Source organism: Hypomesus nipponensis, chromosome 12, assembly GCF_054491055.1.
Source record: "Hypomesus nipponensis isolate SF chromosome 12, ASM5449105v1, whole genome shotgun sequence".
In the NCBI taxonomy this organism is placed as follows: domain Eukaryota; kingdom Metazoa; phylum Chordata; class Actinopteri; order Osmeriformes; family Osmeridae; genus Hypomesus; species Hypomesus nipponensis.
The window spans coordinates 12,631,659-12,648,421 of record NC_140372.1 but is presented as its reverse complement, the minus strand read 5'-3'; the positions used below and the strand labels follow the sequence as shown (position 1 = coordinate 12,648,421).

Genomic DNA, 16,763 nt, shown 5'->3' with positions numbered 1-16,763 from the left:
CATTCTGTCTGTCTGTCTGTCTGTCTGTCTGTCTGTCTGTCTGTCTGTCTGTCTGTCTGTCTGTCTGTCTGTCTGTCTGTCTGTCTGTCTGAGGAAACAATGAAGGAGCAGCAATTGGAGGAGGAAGGAGAGAGAGATCAGCTTTCACAGTTTTCTATTTTCAAAAGTGCAGAGTTTACAGAACTGTGATCCTCATGACAACAGTTTGATATGATCATATCAGACAGACTTGAAACAGGGAATATGCACGTGAGATAAACTATACACGTTAAACAAGGAACTTTTTCTTCAGATAAATACATGATGTTTGGCTGGTAGATGTGAGAGCAGGGCTCTCATGAACAGACATTGACTCCTCCTGCTGGTCAATGTAGGGAACAGCAGGGATACAAGTCTGTATACAAGGTGCGTGCGTGTGTCTGTATACAAGACGTGTGTCTGTGTGTGTGTGTCTACACAGCCAGGTCGTCAGATCGGGCACGGCTGCTTGTGCCGCTGGTCTTGCTGAGCCGGCGATTATCCTTCAGGAAGTTGCTGTCAGCTAGAGGGGCGGGGCCAGGGGCGCTGGGGGCGGAGCTCTGGGTGTAGGCCAGGGACAGGAAGTCATGCTGCCGCTCGGCTGCCATGTTGGCAGAGTTCTGCTGGTGCGCCAGGCGGAGGGGACAGGGAGGGCAGCTGGGAGGGGCGGGGCCCACGCACAGGCTGAAGTCTGGGGGCGGGGTGCACGGCGGGGCCGGCGGCGGGGCCCGGGCCTGGGCCTTGCGGAGGCGGAGCCTGACGCATCCGCGCCAGGCCAGGTGGTAGAGCTCGGCGGCTGACAGCAGCAGCGACACGGCGGACACGGCCATCATGAAGACAATGAACACGTTCTTCTCGGTGGGGCGCGACACGTAGCAGTTGACGGGGTGGGGGCAGGGCCAGGCCCGGCACACGTACAGCGCCCGCAGGAACACGCCGTACAGGAAGTACTGCACCAGCACGAAGAACACCTCCATGACGGTGCGGATCAGGATGCTGAGCACGTAGGTCTGGAGCAGGGCGCCCCGGAGACGCACGCGCCCCGAGGCCTCCACGCGCTCCCCCTTCTCCCCCCTTCCCCCCTCCTCCTCCTCCTCCGCCTCCCCCCCCCCCTGGTCCTCCCTCTCGCCCCCCCGGCGGCGCTTCTCCTCGCTGCGCACCGTGTGCATGGCGTGGCCCATGTAGATGAGCGACGGCGTGGACACAAACACGATCTGCAGCACCCAGTAGCGGATGTGCGCGATGGGGAAGGCCTGGTCGTAGCACACGTTCTCGCAGCCCGGCTGCTCCGTGTCGCAGGTGAAGTCCTCCTGCTCGTCCCCCCAGGAGGACTCGGCCGCCGTGCCCAGGACCAGGATCCTGAAGATGAAGAGCACCGACAGCCACACCTTCCCCACCACCGTCGAGTGCTCCTGCACCTCCTCCAGGAAGTTCCCCAGGAGGCTCCAGTCAGCCATCGCGCCTCACACGCGCTACTACACGCCTCACACACGCTACTACACGCCTCTCGAGCACCACGCACACCTTACTCGCGCTGGACACACCTGTCACACACCGGACACGGCTCGCACACGCCTCACACACGCCAAACACACGCTGTACACGGCGAACACGCTGGACACGCCCTGCTTGACTGGACACCCTGTGGATGCTGCAAGAAAGAGCACAGAGATCAGACAGACATCAGAACAAGGCCTATGTGAAATGAGCTGGGTGGGGGGAAAGGGCCTAGTCGCTATATTATTGTCCTGTAGTGGGTATTAATAGTTCGGGGTGGTAGGGTGTGTGTGTGTGGGGGGGAGAGAGAGTTCCGTAGAACAGGCCAGCAATAGACATGCTCCCACAGCCTCCTTCTCTCGGAAACTAGCTGAGTCTGGGGGGGGGGGGGGGGGGGGGATGAAGGAGGGGGGGTGGGGGTGGAGGAGGGGGAGGAAGTCAACAGAAACAAACAGGCCAGGCTGCTTATCACCCCCCCCACATCCCCCCACCCAGTCCCAGCAGAGCCTGGGAACCAGCGGGCTGGGGAGACGGAGGCTCAGACTGATGCTATTCCTGAACACTGAGAACACTGCTGCCAGGATGGAGGGAGAGAGAGAGAGAGAGAGAGAGAGAGAGAGGGGGGGGGGGAGAGAGGAAGAGGCAGCGAGAGAGAGAGAAGAAAGTGGGTGAGAAAGAGAGAGAGAGGGGGCATGGTAGGATTGAACGGGCAAGGCCTGGTAAGTTCCTCTCATCTTTTCTCTTTCTTGCTCAACCTCTTCTCCTCTCTTCCCCTCACTCCTCTCCTCCACTCCCACTCCTGTCTTTCTCCTATCCTTTTTTGACTCTCCCTCTCTCTCTTACTCTCCCTCTCTTCTTTCACTTTCTCTCCCTCTCTTGTTTCGCTCTCCCTTTCTCGCCATCCCTCTCTCTTTCCCCTTCTTCTTTCTCGCTCCCTGTCTTGATTCTATCTATCTCTTTCTCTCCTCTCTTCTGTCTCTTTTCTCCAGAAGGTCTAATGAGAGGTCTGGAGCTGCTAGATGAACTCTAAATCAAGAGAACGACAGTTAGGATGTACTGAAACAAAGTAAAGACCACGCACGCACACACACGCACACACACACACATACCTACATACCTGTGGCCAGCTGTAGAGGTCAGGCAGAAATGGATGTTCCTCTGTCTCCTGCACAAAAAAGTTGAGCCTCAGGATGAGTTTTCTCTCTCTCTGTCGATCCTCCTGGGGGGGGAACTCTGGAGTTTTGGGAGAGACCACGTCTAAAGACCAACAGGCGACTCTGGTCTCACTCACACCTCCGCTGTTGAACACGTTTGAATTTGTTTCAACTCTCTCTCTCCTCCTCTTGGTCTATTCTTCTACTCCTATTCCTTGGACAGTGGACGTCTTCACAGCGACACGGACAGACGGACGGACGCAGCAGTAAAGAAGGACAGTCTTCCGCACAGGGCACTGGCAGAGTGACTGGAATCATGTTCCCCCCCAGCCTCACAGCGCTCCTTCTCCCCCTCCTCCCTCCCTCTCCCTCCCTCTCTCCCTCCCTCATGCCCTGTGTCGCCTCCATGGTTCCAGCAGGGGCATCTACAGGGGAAGTCCGACTCAAAGGGAAAACAATGGCAATTCTCCCCTCTACTGCTAAACTTCCATTTGAACTCCATACCGCTGGAAACACACACACACACGTTTGACTGACTTTGCCAGTAACTAACTGGCTTTGTCTAACCCTCTGACTGCAACAAGGCAGTGTTTGATAAGACGGAGGGTGGTAGACACATGACTGTTCTCATAAACACCCCCAGGGCATACACACACACACTGTTTTGTCTATGTTATATCCTGACTCTTTAGATTGACTTTAGACTCACATATTAGTGGAGATGAAAGTGATGAAAACAACTGGATCTCTACATGGGGTTCATGACAACTACAAACTGGGTGACCTCCAATGTTCGCCGTGTGCGCTCTTAGTTTATCTAACGAGGGAATTGTCTGCTTTGGCCTGACTGTAACAACCTCCAACCACCATCCTCACACAAACTGTAAAACAAAACCTCTCCCCTCAATCACATCCTCAACCTTGACACGCTGAACCCCTTGAACCACATCAATAACCTTGAACCCCATCTTTTCCGGTGAACCACATCCTTAACCTTACATCCTGAACCTTGCACCCTATCCTTGAGCTTAAACCCCATCCTTTACAGTGAAACCGCATCTTTAACCTTGAACCACAGCCTGTGTTAGACAACGTCCAGTGGGGCAGACTGGGAAGGTCCATCTGCGGGAGTGTGACCAGGCTGAAGTTCCTGTCAGCAGCCTGCTCACGCCTGTCATATCAGTGCTCTCAGCCGGATCACACCTCTTCTATCTCTGCTCTGTTTTACTGCTCGTGACAACAGCGATAAAATACCATTGCTGAATATAGACCTACATTGGGGGGGACACGCACGCTCATACACTATAACATGGATTATAAAGATGACCTCTCCACAGGTTATTTTTATTGAGTGCCGCTGTGGTGTGATTGGCCACACCAGGAGGGGGCGGGGTTATCGCTGCAGAGACACGGTCTGTATCGGAGCCTGACAGAATCTTGGAGAGAGAGGAGTGTGTTCGTGAGAGAGAATAAGAGTGTGTGTTTGGGTACGTGTGTGGGGCTGATAACATTGTGCAGTAGCAAAGCTCCAGAAACAGGAGGTCACCATATATCTCTCCCTTACTCTGCTCCCTGTTTCTGCCCCCTCCACACACACACACACACACACACACACACACACACACACACACACACACACTTGGTCAAAGCAGCACAAGCACACAGGAAGTGTTAGCCCAACTTCCTGAAAGAATGGAGATCTGCCCTGGACTGTGCAACAATGGTCCTCCGGTGGACCTAAGACTGAAGTTAACTCCACCCTGACGGCCTGAGAGTGTGTGTGTGTGTGTGTTCGTGTGTGTGTGTGTGAGAGAGAGAGAGTCTGCAGGATGTTTGTGAAGGTAGAACCCACATCAGTGTTCCTCACCAACCAAGCTCCCAGACATTCCTTCAGGCCGCCTAAATATTTATGTCCCGAGGGGGACACGTTGGAGCAAGGTAAACACACACAGAGACACACGCACACACACACACATTCTCCTCTCTTTCCAAATTTGTCTTCATCCACCATATTGGTCAGATGTGTTTGGGCCTTCCTGGTCTAGCTGGTTACAGTAGCACTGACTGGACCCGTAGCTCCTTGCCCCAAGGGGTTGACTTCATTGTCTCGCTCGTGGCTACGTCACCGCTGGGGGACATGGGCGGAGGTTGAATTCCGCGAACAGCTGTTCTCCTCCAGCTGCCCCTCCGAGACGCACCAAACTGCTGCTTTGTCCTGCTTCAAACTCCATCGCTGCACATTGAATGACTTACTAAAATGGTACGTTAAATAGGTCGTTAAATGTTACATATTCGTCACTTGCTCGTTTGTTCTTTTAGTTTAATCAAGTTCTCGTTTATTCATGTTGATTTTGTATTAACGCAGTCCGTTGTGTTCCGCAGTTGTATCAAGTTGTTCTCCTGATTCTTGGAGCGACAATCCCCTGGCTGGCGGTGGTAAATATTCTCGATTTTTTACGTTTCTTATTTCAATAGAATATTTACCTGGTGACAAGTGGTTTTAAGGATAAAAAAGTCAAAACTATTCCTCACAGATTAAAGTCAGAGGATTTTTCCCCCGGGTTAACTCCCGCTCTTCAGCATCAGATTCAGCGCCATCAGTGTTATTACAGTGGTGTTTGTGTGTTGCTTCAGCTGGGTGCGTGTGAGTGTGTTCTCTTTAGAGGCAAAACACCTGGCGTGTAATTACAGGTCGTAAGTGTGAGGTGAGTTGACCAAGATAAGGGTGAAGTTGTGTGTGAGGATGTGTAGCCTATGTGAGTGGATGTTTAGCACTCTCAACATCAAAGTACCGGTACATATGATAAAAAATATGTTAGAAAAGGAGAGCATGGTGAAAAGCGTATTTTTTCTTATACCATCCACTAAGACAGTCTTGCTTGAAAACACATGTAGCGAATGGGTGTGTGTTTGTGTGTTTATATTTTCCTTTTTTCAGTTGTTAATCATATCTGCACCTGGAGAAAATAATGACAACTGGAGTACAGGGGAACACTGTGTGTGGACATGTGTCAGTGTTTATTACAGTAGTAACAGTGTGTTGCAATAACTAGTTACAGACTCCAGTCAGGTGAAGCTGCTTACAGTGTCCAAGGTTGTTACCTTTACAGACAAAAAAACAGGCAGAGATACAAATAGCCAGACAGATAGACAGACAAGAAAAGGCAAACAGACGGACAGACAAACAGGCAACAGAAAGACAGACTAACCCTTTAACAGACAGACAAGCAGACAGGCTGACCGACGGATAGAATCATCTTTGTGAGGGCATGCGCGGGGCTATTGTTATGGTAAAGTTCCTGGGTGCGTGTGAGGGCCTCTGAATGAAAAAGGTCAAAGGTCAGCTGGCTGCTCAAGGTCCATCTGCCGTGGGTGTGTGAGCACGGCTGCAGGCCATGTGGAGGTTGTGATGGAGCCCCCCCCCCCCACACACACACACAGTTTAGACTGACCAGCCTGGACCAGCAGGTCTGAAGGACTGGCGAGGATGAGAGAGGTCCTAACCACCTTATTTATCACAGCATCACGCCATGACCTGCTCTCAGCCCCATGTTCTGTGTGGATGTGTATGTTTGTAGGAGGGAAAGCCCGCAGTGTGTGCCAATGTGTTTTGCGGAGCGGGCAGAGAGTGCGCCATGACGGAGAGAGGAGAACCTGCTTGCATGTGCATCAACGTGAGTCTCAAACGCACACACACATAGACAAACACACAAATGCACACACCGACACAAGCGGGTGTGTGTTTGTGTGTGTGTGCAGTACTGTAAGGCCCACAAGCATCCGGTGTGTGCCAGTAACGGGAAGACGTACCAGAACCACTGTGAGCTGCACCGAGACGCCTGTCTCACCGGGACCAAGCTGCACGTAGAGCAGGATGGACACTGCCAAGGTAGGACCAGGGTGTGTGGGTGTAAGTGTGTGTGTGGATGTGTGGGATGTTGCAGAAAGACTTGCTGGGTGTGTTTATTACATTTACATTTAGTCATTTAACAGACGCTCTTATCCAGAGCGACTTACAGTAAGTACAGGGACATTCTCCCGAGGCAAATAGGGTGAAGTGCCTTAACCAAGGACACAACATCATTTGCTACTGCCTGGAATCGAACCAGCAACCATCTGATTACTAGCCCGATTCCCTAACTGCTCAACCATCTGACCTCATCTCCCCGTTTATTGTTTCAGAGATGTCCAACAAAGTTGCAGTCAACCCAAGTAAGTGCAGATGCCTGCCGCAACAGAACCCTAACCATCTAAACCCTCAACCTTCAATCCACCCAGTACCCCAAATCCCCTAGAACCTCAAATGACTCAGAACCCTTACTCACCCCCCAGACCATGACCAATAACCCTAACCCTACAGTTACTGTGGCCCAAACCCCACCAAACACCAACCTCTGTGTATCTGTGTGTGTTTGTAGTCGTGTGCTATGTAGCAGACAGGAACGAGCTACGGAGAAGAGTGATTGGCTGGCTTGAAGGGGAGGTGGAGCCCGATGGCAGGTTCTCAACAGGAAGCAACTTCTCTCACATCCTGGAGAAATACTTCAAGGTGGGAGGGACTTTTATCTTTTTTTTTTTACAGTTATGTGTGTTTGTTGCATGAATGTATGTTTGTTAAACTACACTGTGTGGCGTTTTGTAAGCAACGTGTGTCTTAACCAGGGCTTACCTCACCCAACACACACAAGCATAAACACATTTTAGCGGTGAGCAAAATCACAACATTGGGTATGTGTGTGTTTCTCAGGAGTACGATGATGGAGATTCCCAGATGGACTCGTCTGAACTCCTGAAGTTCCTCCAACACAACGAGACGGCCATCAACATCACCGCCTACGCCAGCCAGGACAACAATCGCCTGCTCAGGTCTGCTAAGACACACACACACATACACACACACACACGCATGCAAGAACAAGCTCACACATGGGAAGAGTGTAAACATGCACACATACATACACTCCAGCTACCTCTGGCTGGGCATTTGGGTAAGCTTGACATTACATGTTATTGCTATGTAATGAATACATCATTTGATGTGCCCATGTGTGTGTGCGTAGGAGCCTATGTGTGGATGCTCTCATTGAGTTGTCAGATGAAAATGCTGACTGGAAGCTGAGTTTCGATGAGTTCCTCAACTGCCTGAAGCCTGACTTCAACCCCCCAGAGAGAAGTACATACACACCCATACACACACACCCTGTATCTTAAAATGCACACACACAACGCACACACACACACACCCTTACACTCCTCCTGCGATGTAGCTGTGCCATGGAATGTAACCTCCTGTGTGACATCACTTCCTGCAGTGTGTGCCCTGGAGGACGAGACGTACGAGGATGGGGCAGAGACTCAGATGGAATGCAACCGCTGTGTCTGTGCCTGTGGAAACTGGGTCTGCACAGCTCTCACCTGCGACGGTAAGGACACGCCTCACACACACACCTCACACACACACACACACACGCCTCACACACACACCTCACACACCATGTGTGCAAACACACCCTTGACACAGTCACACAGGTGTGTCACTGTCCCCTGTTTCAGGAACAGAGCACCCGGAGGTGGTGGAGGCTGAGGGGGCGGAGCAGGAAATGACAGAGGAGGAGTGGACCCGCAGGGTGGCAGAGCTCAACATGCACCAGGTCTGGATCGGAACTTACAAACACACACACACACACACACACAGACACACGCACAGTCTCACACAAGATACACACACAAACACATGTGTAGCTACACAAATAAACATAAAGGTGATTCCTCTGTTCCCTTTCCTTTCACCCAGGAGACTGTAGAAAAGTTGAAAGTGGGCGTCAATGAGATCTGAGATGAGACCCACTTTATCATTTCAACCAACCAGAATGACTGCAGACTCTCATCCAACCAACCAGAGCGACTGCAGACTCTCATCCAACCAACCAGAGCGACTGCAGACTCTCATCCAACCAACCAGAGCGACTGCAGACTGTCATCCAACCAATCATGATCAGCCATGCCTTGCCGGCTGCAGCCTCTCTGAGGCTAATCACACATTCCTGTCCATGTCCATTATTCTGCTGCCTTTGCTTTTATGATTCTGGTCTATTTCTGATATGTCAGACATAATACTGTTCTAGATTTACTTTACTGTACCAGAGTTAGTGGGACAGAATAAGAAGGTTGAGATGATTAGTTTATTGACAATAGTTTATAGTCCCTTCACGTTTCTCAGATGACTGTAGCAACTACTGAATGGTCTGAACTGTGGTCCAGGGATGATTATTGATGACAACTTGTTTGTGTATTTGTGTCAAAATAAAGATTACTTATTTACTTATGAACATGCCATGTGAGTTGGGTTGATGTACAGTGCACCCAAAAAGTATTCAGTCATATTACGGCGTTATTCCTAAAAGGATTCAAAAAAAATGTTTCCCTCAAAGTTCTACACACAACAACTCATAATGATAACATGAAAAAGGCTTGTTTATTTTTAATATATAAGGAAAAATTTAGAAATACACTTTTTGTTCGGCTAAAGAGTTCAATCTTTATTTCATCCGACCAGAGAATTTTGTTTCTCATGGTCTGAGAGTACTTCAGGTGCGTTTTGGCAAACTCCAGACGGGCTGTCATGTGCTTTATAAGATGGGCATCCGTCAGGCCACTCAATCATATAAAGTGGGTGGAGTGCTGCAGAGATGGTTGTCCTTCTGGAAGGTTCTCCTCTCTTCACAGAGCAACGGTGGAGCTCAGTCAGAATAACCATCACATTCTTGGTCACCTCTCCAACTAAGGCCCTTCTCCCGATCACACGTCAATAATCCTAATTAGAAATGTATATATTATACGATCATACACAAGCAATTTACTCAAATGATTGTTAAGTGTATTTCTTTATCAAGAAGTGTACAAAATCGTCGGGTTCAAGGAAAGTTCAATGGTTTATTTCTTGCAGGGAAGTCTGTGTCGGTACAGAGTTGTCTAAAAGCTTCAGAGTAATAAGCAGTTCTTTTGTACGTAGTTCAAACAAGTTTCAGGATGGAGACAAGACTGTTCACCCCCATGTGGAGGCAGAAGTCTGTCATCTTTGCAACAGTTTTTGATACCTGATCCTCATACATGCACTGCAAAAGATCAAACAATCAGCATATTTAAGCAAGGCTTGAAGTTACTGTTTTTTTCAAATGTTTACACTAATTCTCTTTTTAAACATTTCTGGATATATCATTTACACAAAGTTATTCAAAACCTAAAGCTCTTCCTTCATGAGCTCTTTTGTACATTCCTGTACAAGATTGAAAGTAAATGACAGAGGTGATGAAAAATTCATGGTAAACACAAAAACAAGATTGAAACCAAACTTATTTTTTTACTGTAAGCATTTGTGGCTGTGAATAGTGTTACACATTACAAAAGAAAGAGTGTAGTAGGACAGAAACCAAACCTAATTTTGAAAAAGGTTATTACGGAATGGTGCGTGTGTGTGTGCCATGAACTGTAGCATACAGTAATATATACTATTTTCTACAATATTGTCAAAATGTCTTCTTACAGTCACTGTACTGTTACACAGTATAATACAGTAATACACCAGACTGTGACCAATCATGCAGTGCACTGCAGTAAATGGATGCATAGGTGCTAAATATGTGTGTATAGTATACCGTGTGTGGTGTTGAAACAGCTATTATGTGTACATTAGAACATGTGTACATTGCAGTAGATTGTTACATACCTGTTATCATTTCTACAAAAAGGTTCAAATTATACCCACCAATCGACTCAAATTAGGCTATTTATAGGCCTATTCTATAGCCATGATTGGTTGGTGTTGAGTAAAGCAATGAGTGTTGTTTTGAGGTGTCCTGAATTTTCTGTGTTTAATGGAGAAGTGTGTGTTGTGTTTTGCAAAAAGTGTTTTATGAAATTGAAAATTGAGTCAAAGGCCAAAAATGTGCGTATGGTTTTGCAAATTTGAGGTGTCGTTCTGGTGTTTGAGTGTCAGGTTTCACAAATGGTGTGAAAAGTAAGGAATTTGTGTGTAAGCATTCGGAAAAAAACTGTAAGGCAAACAGGAACATTCCTTAGGTGTTCTGCTTCCGCTCAGGCATATTTGGGTTCAGTAGTTTATCTTCCTGAGCGCAAAGATGTCACACATACACACACATCATTCTTTTCACCCTGTATAACAACTTGCTCAAATGTACAAACAAATGTAACAGTATGTTACTTACTTCCTTCGCTCATCTGCACTTCACGTCTTTTATTTTGAAATCAATACAAAGCCAACAGTACAGGAAATTGGTTCTACCAGTTATCTGGTGTTTCCTGTCTGTATGGAGCTCCGCACGGCGTTGGGCCGGGTTGTGGCTGTCTAGCAGAAACAGCCTGAGAGAAGGAAGGTGTTCAGAGGGAAAACGGCAATGATTACTTTCCTCACCTGGTTTTTAACCTTTCTACGTAACCGGCTGATGGTAGTCAGGGACAGTCCTTTTAGTGTCTCTGTGTGACAGAATTAGTTTTTGTTGTTCCATCAGCAGTAAATATGTCCATCTTAAGCTGGGCTTGCTAGAGCTACTCTAGCTACATGTTGTTGATCTCGGTAGCCCTGTGTGTTTAGGTTCTCTAGCTCGTTGTCATTAATGCTGGTGATCGTCTCGCTTCAATTTGAGAGTATGACAACTAGTATTCTTATTCACAAAACTAGTTTTTTCAAATGTAGAAAACAGAGCAACGGCATTGCTAAATAACTCTACTCTAAGCCTATAGCTAGCTATACTTGGCCTACATTACCCAAGGGATCTTTGTCATACAGCTGTACTGTAGTGGACGATTTTGGATTTACATATTTCAAAAAACATCTGGTGAGGCCCCTCACACTAGCTAGCAATTTAGCTAGCTAGCTACCGTTGGCCACTTAGCTAAGCTACTAGCTAGCTACAAAGTGTTATTTTGAGGCAAGTATGGCTGAAGCCTGCCGTCCAGAGATGTCTGGTCGACCCAGGACCACCTCCTTTGCGGAGAGCTGCAAGACGGTACAGCAGACCTCGACTGTTGGCAGCGTCAAAGTAGTCAGTAAGTAACGTTACCGAAGCTGGTAATAGTTAGGTAGCAGCACCCGTATCTCAGAGCATCATGCCTGTTATGTGGGTCTCCCAGCTTTGTTATTAATATAATAAATGTACTTTCATGTTGCCATTAGTTTGGTAGCTTCCCTAACGGTGTCAGGGTCCGTCTTCCCAGGAGACAAGAATGGCAGCAGGGTGACGACCGTTGTGGCCACCCCCGGCCAGGGTCCCGACCAGTCACAGGAGGTTAGCTACACCGACACAGAGGTGATCGGGAACGGCTCATTCGGAGTTGTTTACCGGGCCAAACTGTGCGACTCTGGAGAGCAGGTGGCCATCAAGAAGGTCTTGCAGGACAAGAGGTTCAAGGCAAGGGATCTGGCATGTGTTGGTTGTGTCTGGCGTGTGTTGGGTGTGTCTGGGGTGTTTTGGGTGTGTCTGGTGTGTATTGGGCATCACATGGTCTGACTCTCCCCTCCCCACTTCTCACCAAAGAACCGGGAGCTCCAGATTATGAGGAAGTTGGACCACTGCAATATTGTCCGTCTGCGTTACTTCTTCTACTCCAGTGGAGACAAGGTTAGCCTGTCTGTCTCTGCCAGCCTATACACCTGTCTGCCTCTCAGCCTATTTTGCTAGCAGTCTGTCTCTGTATCAGTCTCTCTAGAATAAATGTGCGTGTGCGTGTGTGTGTGTGTGCGTGTGTATGCACAGAAGGATGAGGTGTATCTCAACCTGGTTCTGGACTATGTTCCTGAGACGGTATACAGAGAGTCCCGCAAGTACAGCCGAGCCAAGCAGACGCTGCCCACTCTCTACATCAAGGTAGGACCCCTGGCCCCGCCCTCTGGGGACCCCTGGCCCCGCCCTCGGGGGACCCCCAGACTCTGATGCTCTGCAACTTTACTAGCTTGGGTTCTGACGTGTGTATGTGTTTTTAGTTGTACATGTACCAGTTGTTCCGGAGCCTGGCCTACATCCACTCCTATGGGATCTGTCACCGGGACATCAAGCCTCAGAATCTGCTGCTGGACCCTGACAGTGGAGTCCTCAAACTCTGTGACTTTGGCAGGTAGGAGGAGCCAGGGAAAAGGGGCAGGGCCCAGGGCATGAGTGGGGCGGGGCCAGTTGTCGGGCAGGGTAGGGCTAAAAGAGAGTAGTCGGGCACTTTCTCACGAGAAACAAAGGCACATGCAACACTTCTTTATTTCTTAAAATATGTGTGTGTGTGTTCAGTGCTAAGCAGCTTGTTCGTGGAGAGCCAAACGTGTCCTACATCTGCTCCCGCTACTACCGAGCTCCAGAACTCATCTTTGGAGCCACCGACTATACCTCCAGCATAGGTAACCACACACACGCACACACATTGATACAGATAGTTATGCACAGCAACAATATCAAGTTTGACCCACGTTGGTTTTGCATGTGAGAGACTACTGTGTGTGACATTCTCTGTGTTTCTTTGTACAGATGTATGGTCAGCTGGCTGTGTTCTAGCAGAGTTGTTGCTGGGGCAACCCATATTTCCTGGTGACAGTGGAGTGGAACAGTTGGTGGAAATTATCAAGGTATACTACACATGATGTCCTCCTGTACTTTGTAATCTAGCAAGTTTTTAGATTGTAGTCTCTGTAGTTTCTATATTGTAGTCTACTTGCCAGTCTATATACTGTTTATTGTTTTGTGCAGGTTCTGGGGACCCCCAGCAGAGAGCAGATCAAGGAGATGAACCCCAACTACACAGAGTTCCGCTTCCCTCAGATCACAGCTCATCCCTGGACTAAGGTGACTCCCTGCACAGCTTTGTTTCTGGGCTCCAGTGATGCTCCTGGGGCCAGCTCTGTCAGAGTGACTCCTGACAAGCTCTTGTGGCTCTGGTGGTCCAACCACGTAGGAGATGCAGAGTTTAAGCTCAGTGATTGGGTGCTCTGGCCTGAACAGCATGTGATCTGAAGACGGTAGTTGCAGCTCATTGGTTAACTGGTTTCTGGAGGTGTGATTGACAGGTGTTAGCCATGTGTTATTGGTCCTCAGGTGTTCCGGCCACGGACGCCGGTGGAAGCGATTGGCCTGTGTTCCCGCCTGCTGGAGTACACGCCCACTTCCCGCCTCACGGCGCTTGAGGCCTGTGGCCACACCTTCTTTGACGAACTGCGAGACCCAAACCTCAAACTACCTAATGGACGAGATACACCCCCTCTGTTCAACTTTTCTACGCAGGGTAAACAAAAAATACACACATCCACACATACCTGGTATCTAAGGCAGATTCATGTTCTCACTGTGCTTGTGTCTGTGTGTGTTTATGACCAGAGCTGTCCAGTAAGCCCATGCTTGCATCTGTTCTGATCCCCGCCCACGCCCGTTGTCAACCTGGAGACACGTCTCCTAGCAACAGACAGTCAGGTCAGAACTGCCCCTTCTCCCTCCTCTCCCTCCTCCTACCCTCTCCTCACCTGCATACCGACGGTCTTTCTCTCTGTCTCATGACATTTATACTTGTCTTCCAGACGGAATTCACCCTCAGAACACCAATGCTGACTCCGCCTCCTCCTTCACTTGACTCCTCCCCCAGTCCCGCCTCCTCTGCATCTGCCGTTCTCCCAGAGTTCTCATTAAGTATAGAAACGTGTGTGTGTGTATATATATATATATATATATATGTGTGTGTGTGTTTGTGTTGTATTTGTTGTCATTGCCTGTATTATATGCGTGCATGTGCGCGCACGTGTGTGTGTGGGGGAGCCATGTCTGGGTGTAGGATGGAAACACAGCTGTCTGCAGACTCACCACTACTACAACACTACTTGAATGCCTTTTTGTGACTGAATATTTGTATTTTATTTTGTAAAAAAAAAAAAAAAAAGAGAAAAAAAAGCTTTTATTTCTATTAAAGTAAAGAATGCTCTGGACCTCCTCTCTGTAGATCAGGGTGTTAACTCGGTTACAGCTGTGGTCAATAAACAAGAGTTTAGTCTGAGTAGCTGTCTGTCTGAAATACATGTCTGTCTGATTGCCCTTCACTGTCAATCTATATTCCTCAAGGCTGTGTTGGTGTGGAAAATGTAACCTTTGTCCTGATTGGTCAGTTATTTGCTTGTTTCACGCCAGACCACACACGCATTGAAGTCTGCATTACAGTACACACAGTAACATAAATAATGCCTGACACACTCCACAACAATAAGCTCCCACCAGTTTATCAATATGGCCGCCAAACAGGCTCCTCCCCCTGGCTGCCTTGCACAGCCCCATCCATTTCAATAGCTTGTAGGGTTGTAGGGATGTGGTCCCCCATCCCGATGTACAGTTGGTTCGTTCCGGTCGAGCTTCCATAAACTGCATAACAGGGCTGGAGGGTACCACTGTGGGACTGCGGGGAGGCAGAGTAGGGAGGGGGCCGGAAGGTGTTGTAAGCAGGAGTTGGGGGAGACGAGGAGTAGGGGAACGATGAGTAGTGCATTCTGGGTGCAGATGACAGGGGCAGGAAACGCCGATCGAATCCAGAGCTCAGCTCGCACACTCCTGATACACACACACACACACGTAGGTCAGCAGGTCATTCCAGAGCCTTCACATCACCATTGTTTTGTAAATGTGTACCTGATAGGCTGGGTGCTCGGGAAGAGAAGGGCGTGGCCACCTGAGCCAGATAGGACTGCTCATAGGTCCAGGGAGGGGAGGGGAGGGGCTGCCTGGCGTCTAGGAAACAGACAGGGTCATGGTTCATACAAGTTCACACACACACACATACACACACACACATTCTGAGACTGGCATAAACAATCTCCCTCCGTCCAACTGTCTGTAAAATGTACTCTCTGGATTGGAGAAGTTTCGAAAGTAACAAAAGGGACTGAGGACTTATTAAGCTTGAAGCTGTGTTGATAGTAGCACAGTAGATGTGAGTGCAGCTTCTCCATACAGACCAGCTGGCTCCTCCCTCTCCTGTAGCTCCCTCTCCCGTAGCCGGTCACACACACACACACTGTCCGTTTAGAGACACACACACACCTGCAGTTGGGTTGGTGAGACTGTTGAGCAGGTGAGGGCTCGTTGGCACGGCAACGTGGAAAAGTCCCATTTGGGGCCCCGTCTTCTGTCTGTGACCTATCAGAGAGAAACACAAGAGTACACATCATCCTGGTGTGGATGGGCGTCATGGGGCGGGGATGGCATGTGTGTGTATTTGTATATATGTGTGTGTGTGTGTGTGTGTGAGAGACTCACGGCGGGGTTCACGGGGTCCATCCACGGTGACCTTGATGGCTTTCTGGATAGTCGCCACTTGAGGAGGACTGCTCAGCACTGTGATAGTCAGGGTGAAACTTTTACCTACACACACACACACACACACACACACACACACATCCAGCATCAGAGTCGAACTGACACACATGTATTTATACAAGGTTTGTGTGGTGTTTGTGTGTATACCTCTTCCACTACGCCCTATGAAGCGGAGGTCATTGAAGCGAGCCGCGCCTCCTTTCATCACCGTGGACGCGTTCCTCAGCTCCGCCGAACAGTTCTCATCGTTCCCCGCCATCACCGTGACAATGACCCCTTCGCTTACCTCACCCATGGCGTGCACCTGCACAGACGGAAAGGTGTGTGTGAGAAGGGGGATTTATTTGGTCACAGGTGCGCTGGTGGCTCCTGTTGCCCACCAGGTATGACGTCTTCACAACCATCACCACATTTCTCTGGTCTGGCCGGATATGAAAGGAATTCTAAATAAGCAGGGGTGTGGGCGGGAGGTGATCACCGTAAAGGCGCGCGGAAGGGTCTTGTTGCAGCGCCAGTGCGCCGGTAGGTGCGAGCAGATAAAGTTGGGACTATCCGTGCGCACGAGCCCGGCGGGGATCTCTACGGTGTTCCTGGGATCATGCGCGCGTGGTCGTTGCGCAGAGGAGGTGATCTTGCGCTCAGCTTGGAGACTGTCTGGCATAACCGAGACCGGCGGCTGGCGCGTGCTCGCTGGAGGGCTGAATGTCCGGTTCACTATGGGATCTATGGGACGGAGCACGAAAGA

At 49.3% G+C, this 16,763-nt stretch overlaps 4 protein-coding genes across 5 annotated transcripts; 2 read left to right on the top strand and 2 right to left on the bottom strand.

Moving 5' to 3' along the window:
- Positions 1–137: 137 nt before the first annotated feature.
- Positions 138–2,969, bottom strand: LOC146261182 (gap junction alpha-5 protein-like). Its single transcript, XM_084668267.1, has 2 exons — positions 2,633–2,969; positions 138–1,669 (listed from the first exon to the last, which is right to left on the bottom strand). The coding sequence occupies exon 2, from the start codon at positions 1,473–1,475 to the stop codon at positions 453–455; it is 1,023 nt and encodes a 340-aa protein (XP_084524393.1). The 5' UTR covers positions 1,476–1,669; positions 2,633–2,969; the 3' UTR covers positions 138–452.
- A 1,821-nt stretch (positions 2,970–4,790) lies between these two features.
- LOC146261181 (follistatin-related protein 1-like) lies at positions 4,791–8,998 on the top strand. The gene is made up of 11 exons (XM_084667861.1): positions 4,791–4,929; positions 5,052–5,105; positions 6,248–6,343; positions 6,429–6,558; positions 6,852–6,881; positions 7,088–7,218; positions 7,417–7,535; positions 7,730–7,842; positions 7,982–8,092; positions 8,223–8,320; positions 8,464–8,998. Exons 1-11 carry the CDS (start codon positions 4,927–4,929, stop codon positions 8,503–8,505), a joined length of 927 nt encoding a protein of 308 aa, XP_084523987.1. The 5' UTR covers positions 4,791–4,926; the 3' UTR covers positions 8,506–8,998.
- Positions 8,999–11,017: 2,019 nt separating this feature from the next.
- Positions 11,018–14,708, top strand: LOC146261180 (glycogen synthase kinase-3 beta-like). Of its 2 annotated transcripts, none has more exons than XM_084667443.1 (11): positions 11,018–11,735; positions 11,904–12,097; positions 12,224–12,307; positions 12,443–12,553; positions 12,670–12,800; positions 12,965–13,071; positions 13,199–13,296; positions 13,418–13,513; positions 13,742–13,949; positions 14,042–14,134; positions 14,239–14,708. In XM_084667443.1, exons 1-11 carry the CDS (start codon positions 11,624–11,626, stop codon positions 14,289–14,291), a joined length of 1,287 nt encoding a protein of 428 aa, XP_084523569.1. In that variant the 5' UTR covers positions 11,018–11,623; the 3' UTR covers positions 14,292–14,708. The 2 variants fall into 2 exon arrangements, with proteins under 2 accessions (XP_084523569.1, XP_084523570.1); XM_084667444.1 differs by having other exon boundaries at positions 11,020–11,735; positions 13,763–13,949.
- A 77-nt stretch (positions 14,709–14,785) lies between these two features.
- Positions 14,786–16,726, bottom strand: runx2a (RUNX family transcription factor 2a). Its single transcript, XM_084667446.1, has 6 exons — positions 16,497–16,726; positions 16,166–16,322; positions 15,959–16,063; positions 15,743–15,838; positions 15,332–15,430; positions 14,786–15,253 (listed from the first exon to the last, which is right to left on the bottom strand). Exons 1-6 carry the CDS (start codon positions 16,677–16,679, stop codon positions 14,931–14,933), a joined length of 963 nt encoding a protein of 320 aa, XP_084523572.1. The 5' UTR covers positions 16,680–16,726; the 3' UTR covers positions 14,786–14,930.
- Between the last annotated feature and the right edge of the window lie 37 nt (positions 16,727–16,763).

What these genes read in the sequence shown, in the direction of transcription:
- LOC146261182 (XM_084668267.1), bottom strand. Translation starts at nt 1,475, where the DNA reads ATGGCTGACTGGAGCCTCCTGGGGAACTTCCTGGAGGAGGTGCAGGAG.
- LOC146261181 (XM_084667861.1), top strand. An exon ending in CTGCTTGCATGTGCATCAAC is followed by an intron (nt 6,344 to 6,428) that starts GTGAGTCTCAAA and finishes GTGTGTGTGCAG; the next exon opens with TACTGTAAGGCCCACAAGCA. An exon ending in GACAACAATCGCCTGCTCAG is followed by an intron (nt 7,536 to 7,729) that starts GTCTGCTAAGAC and finishes GTGTGTGCGTAG; the next exon opens with GAGCCTATGTGTGGATGCTC.
- LOC146261180 (XM_084667443.1), top strand. Translation starts at nt 11,624, where the DNA reads ATGGCTGAAGCCTGCCGTCCAGAGATGTCTGGTCGACCCAGGACCACC. An exon ending in AGTTGGTGGAAATTATCAAG is followed by an intron (nt 13,297 to 13,417) that starts GTATACTACACA and finishes TGTTTTGTGCAG; the next exon opens with GTTCTGGGGACCCCCAGCAG. An exon ending in GTTCAACTTTTCTACGCAGG is followed by an intron (nt 13,950 to 14,041) that starts GTAAACAAAAAA and finishes GTTTATGACCAG; the next exon opens with AGCTGTCCAGTAAGCCCATG.
- runx2a (XM_084667446.1), bottom strand. Translation starts at nt 16,679, where the DNA reads ATGCCAGACAGTCTCCAAGCTGAGCGCAAGATCACCTCCTCTGCGCAA. An exon ending in CATAGGGCGTAGTGGAAGAG is followed by an intron (nt 16,064 to 16,165) that starts GTATACACACAA and finishes GTGTGTGTGTAG; the next exon opens with GTAAAAGTTTCACCCTGACT. An exon ending in TGGACCCCGTGAACCCCGCC is followed by an intron (nt 15,839 to 15,958) that starts GTGAGTCTCTCA and finishes TCTCTCTGATAG; the next exon opens with GTCACAGACAGAAGACGGGG.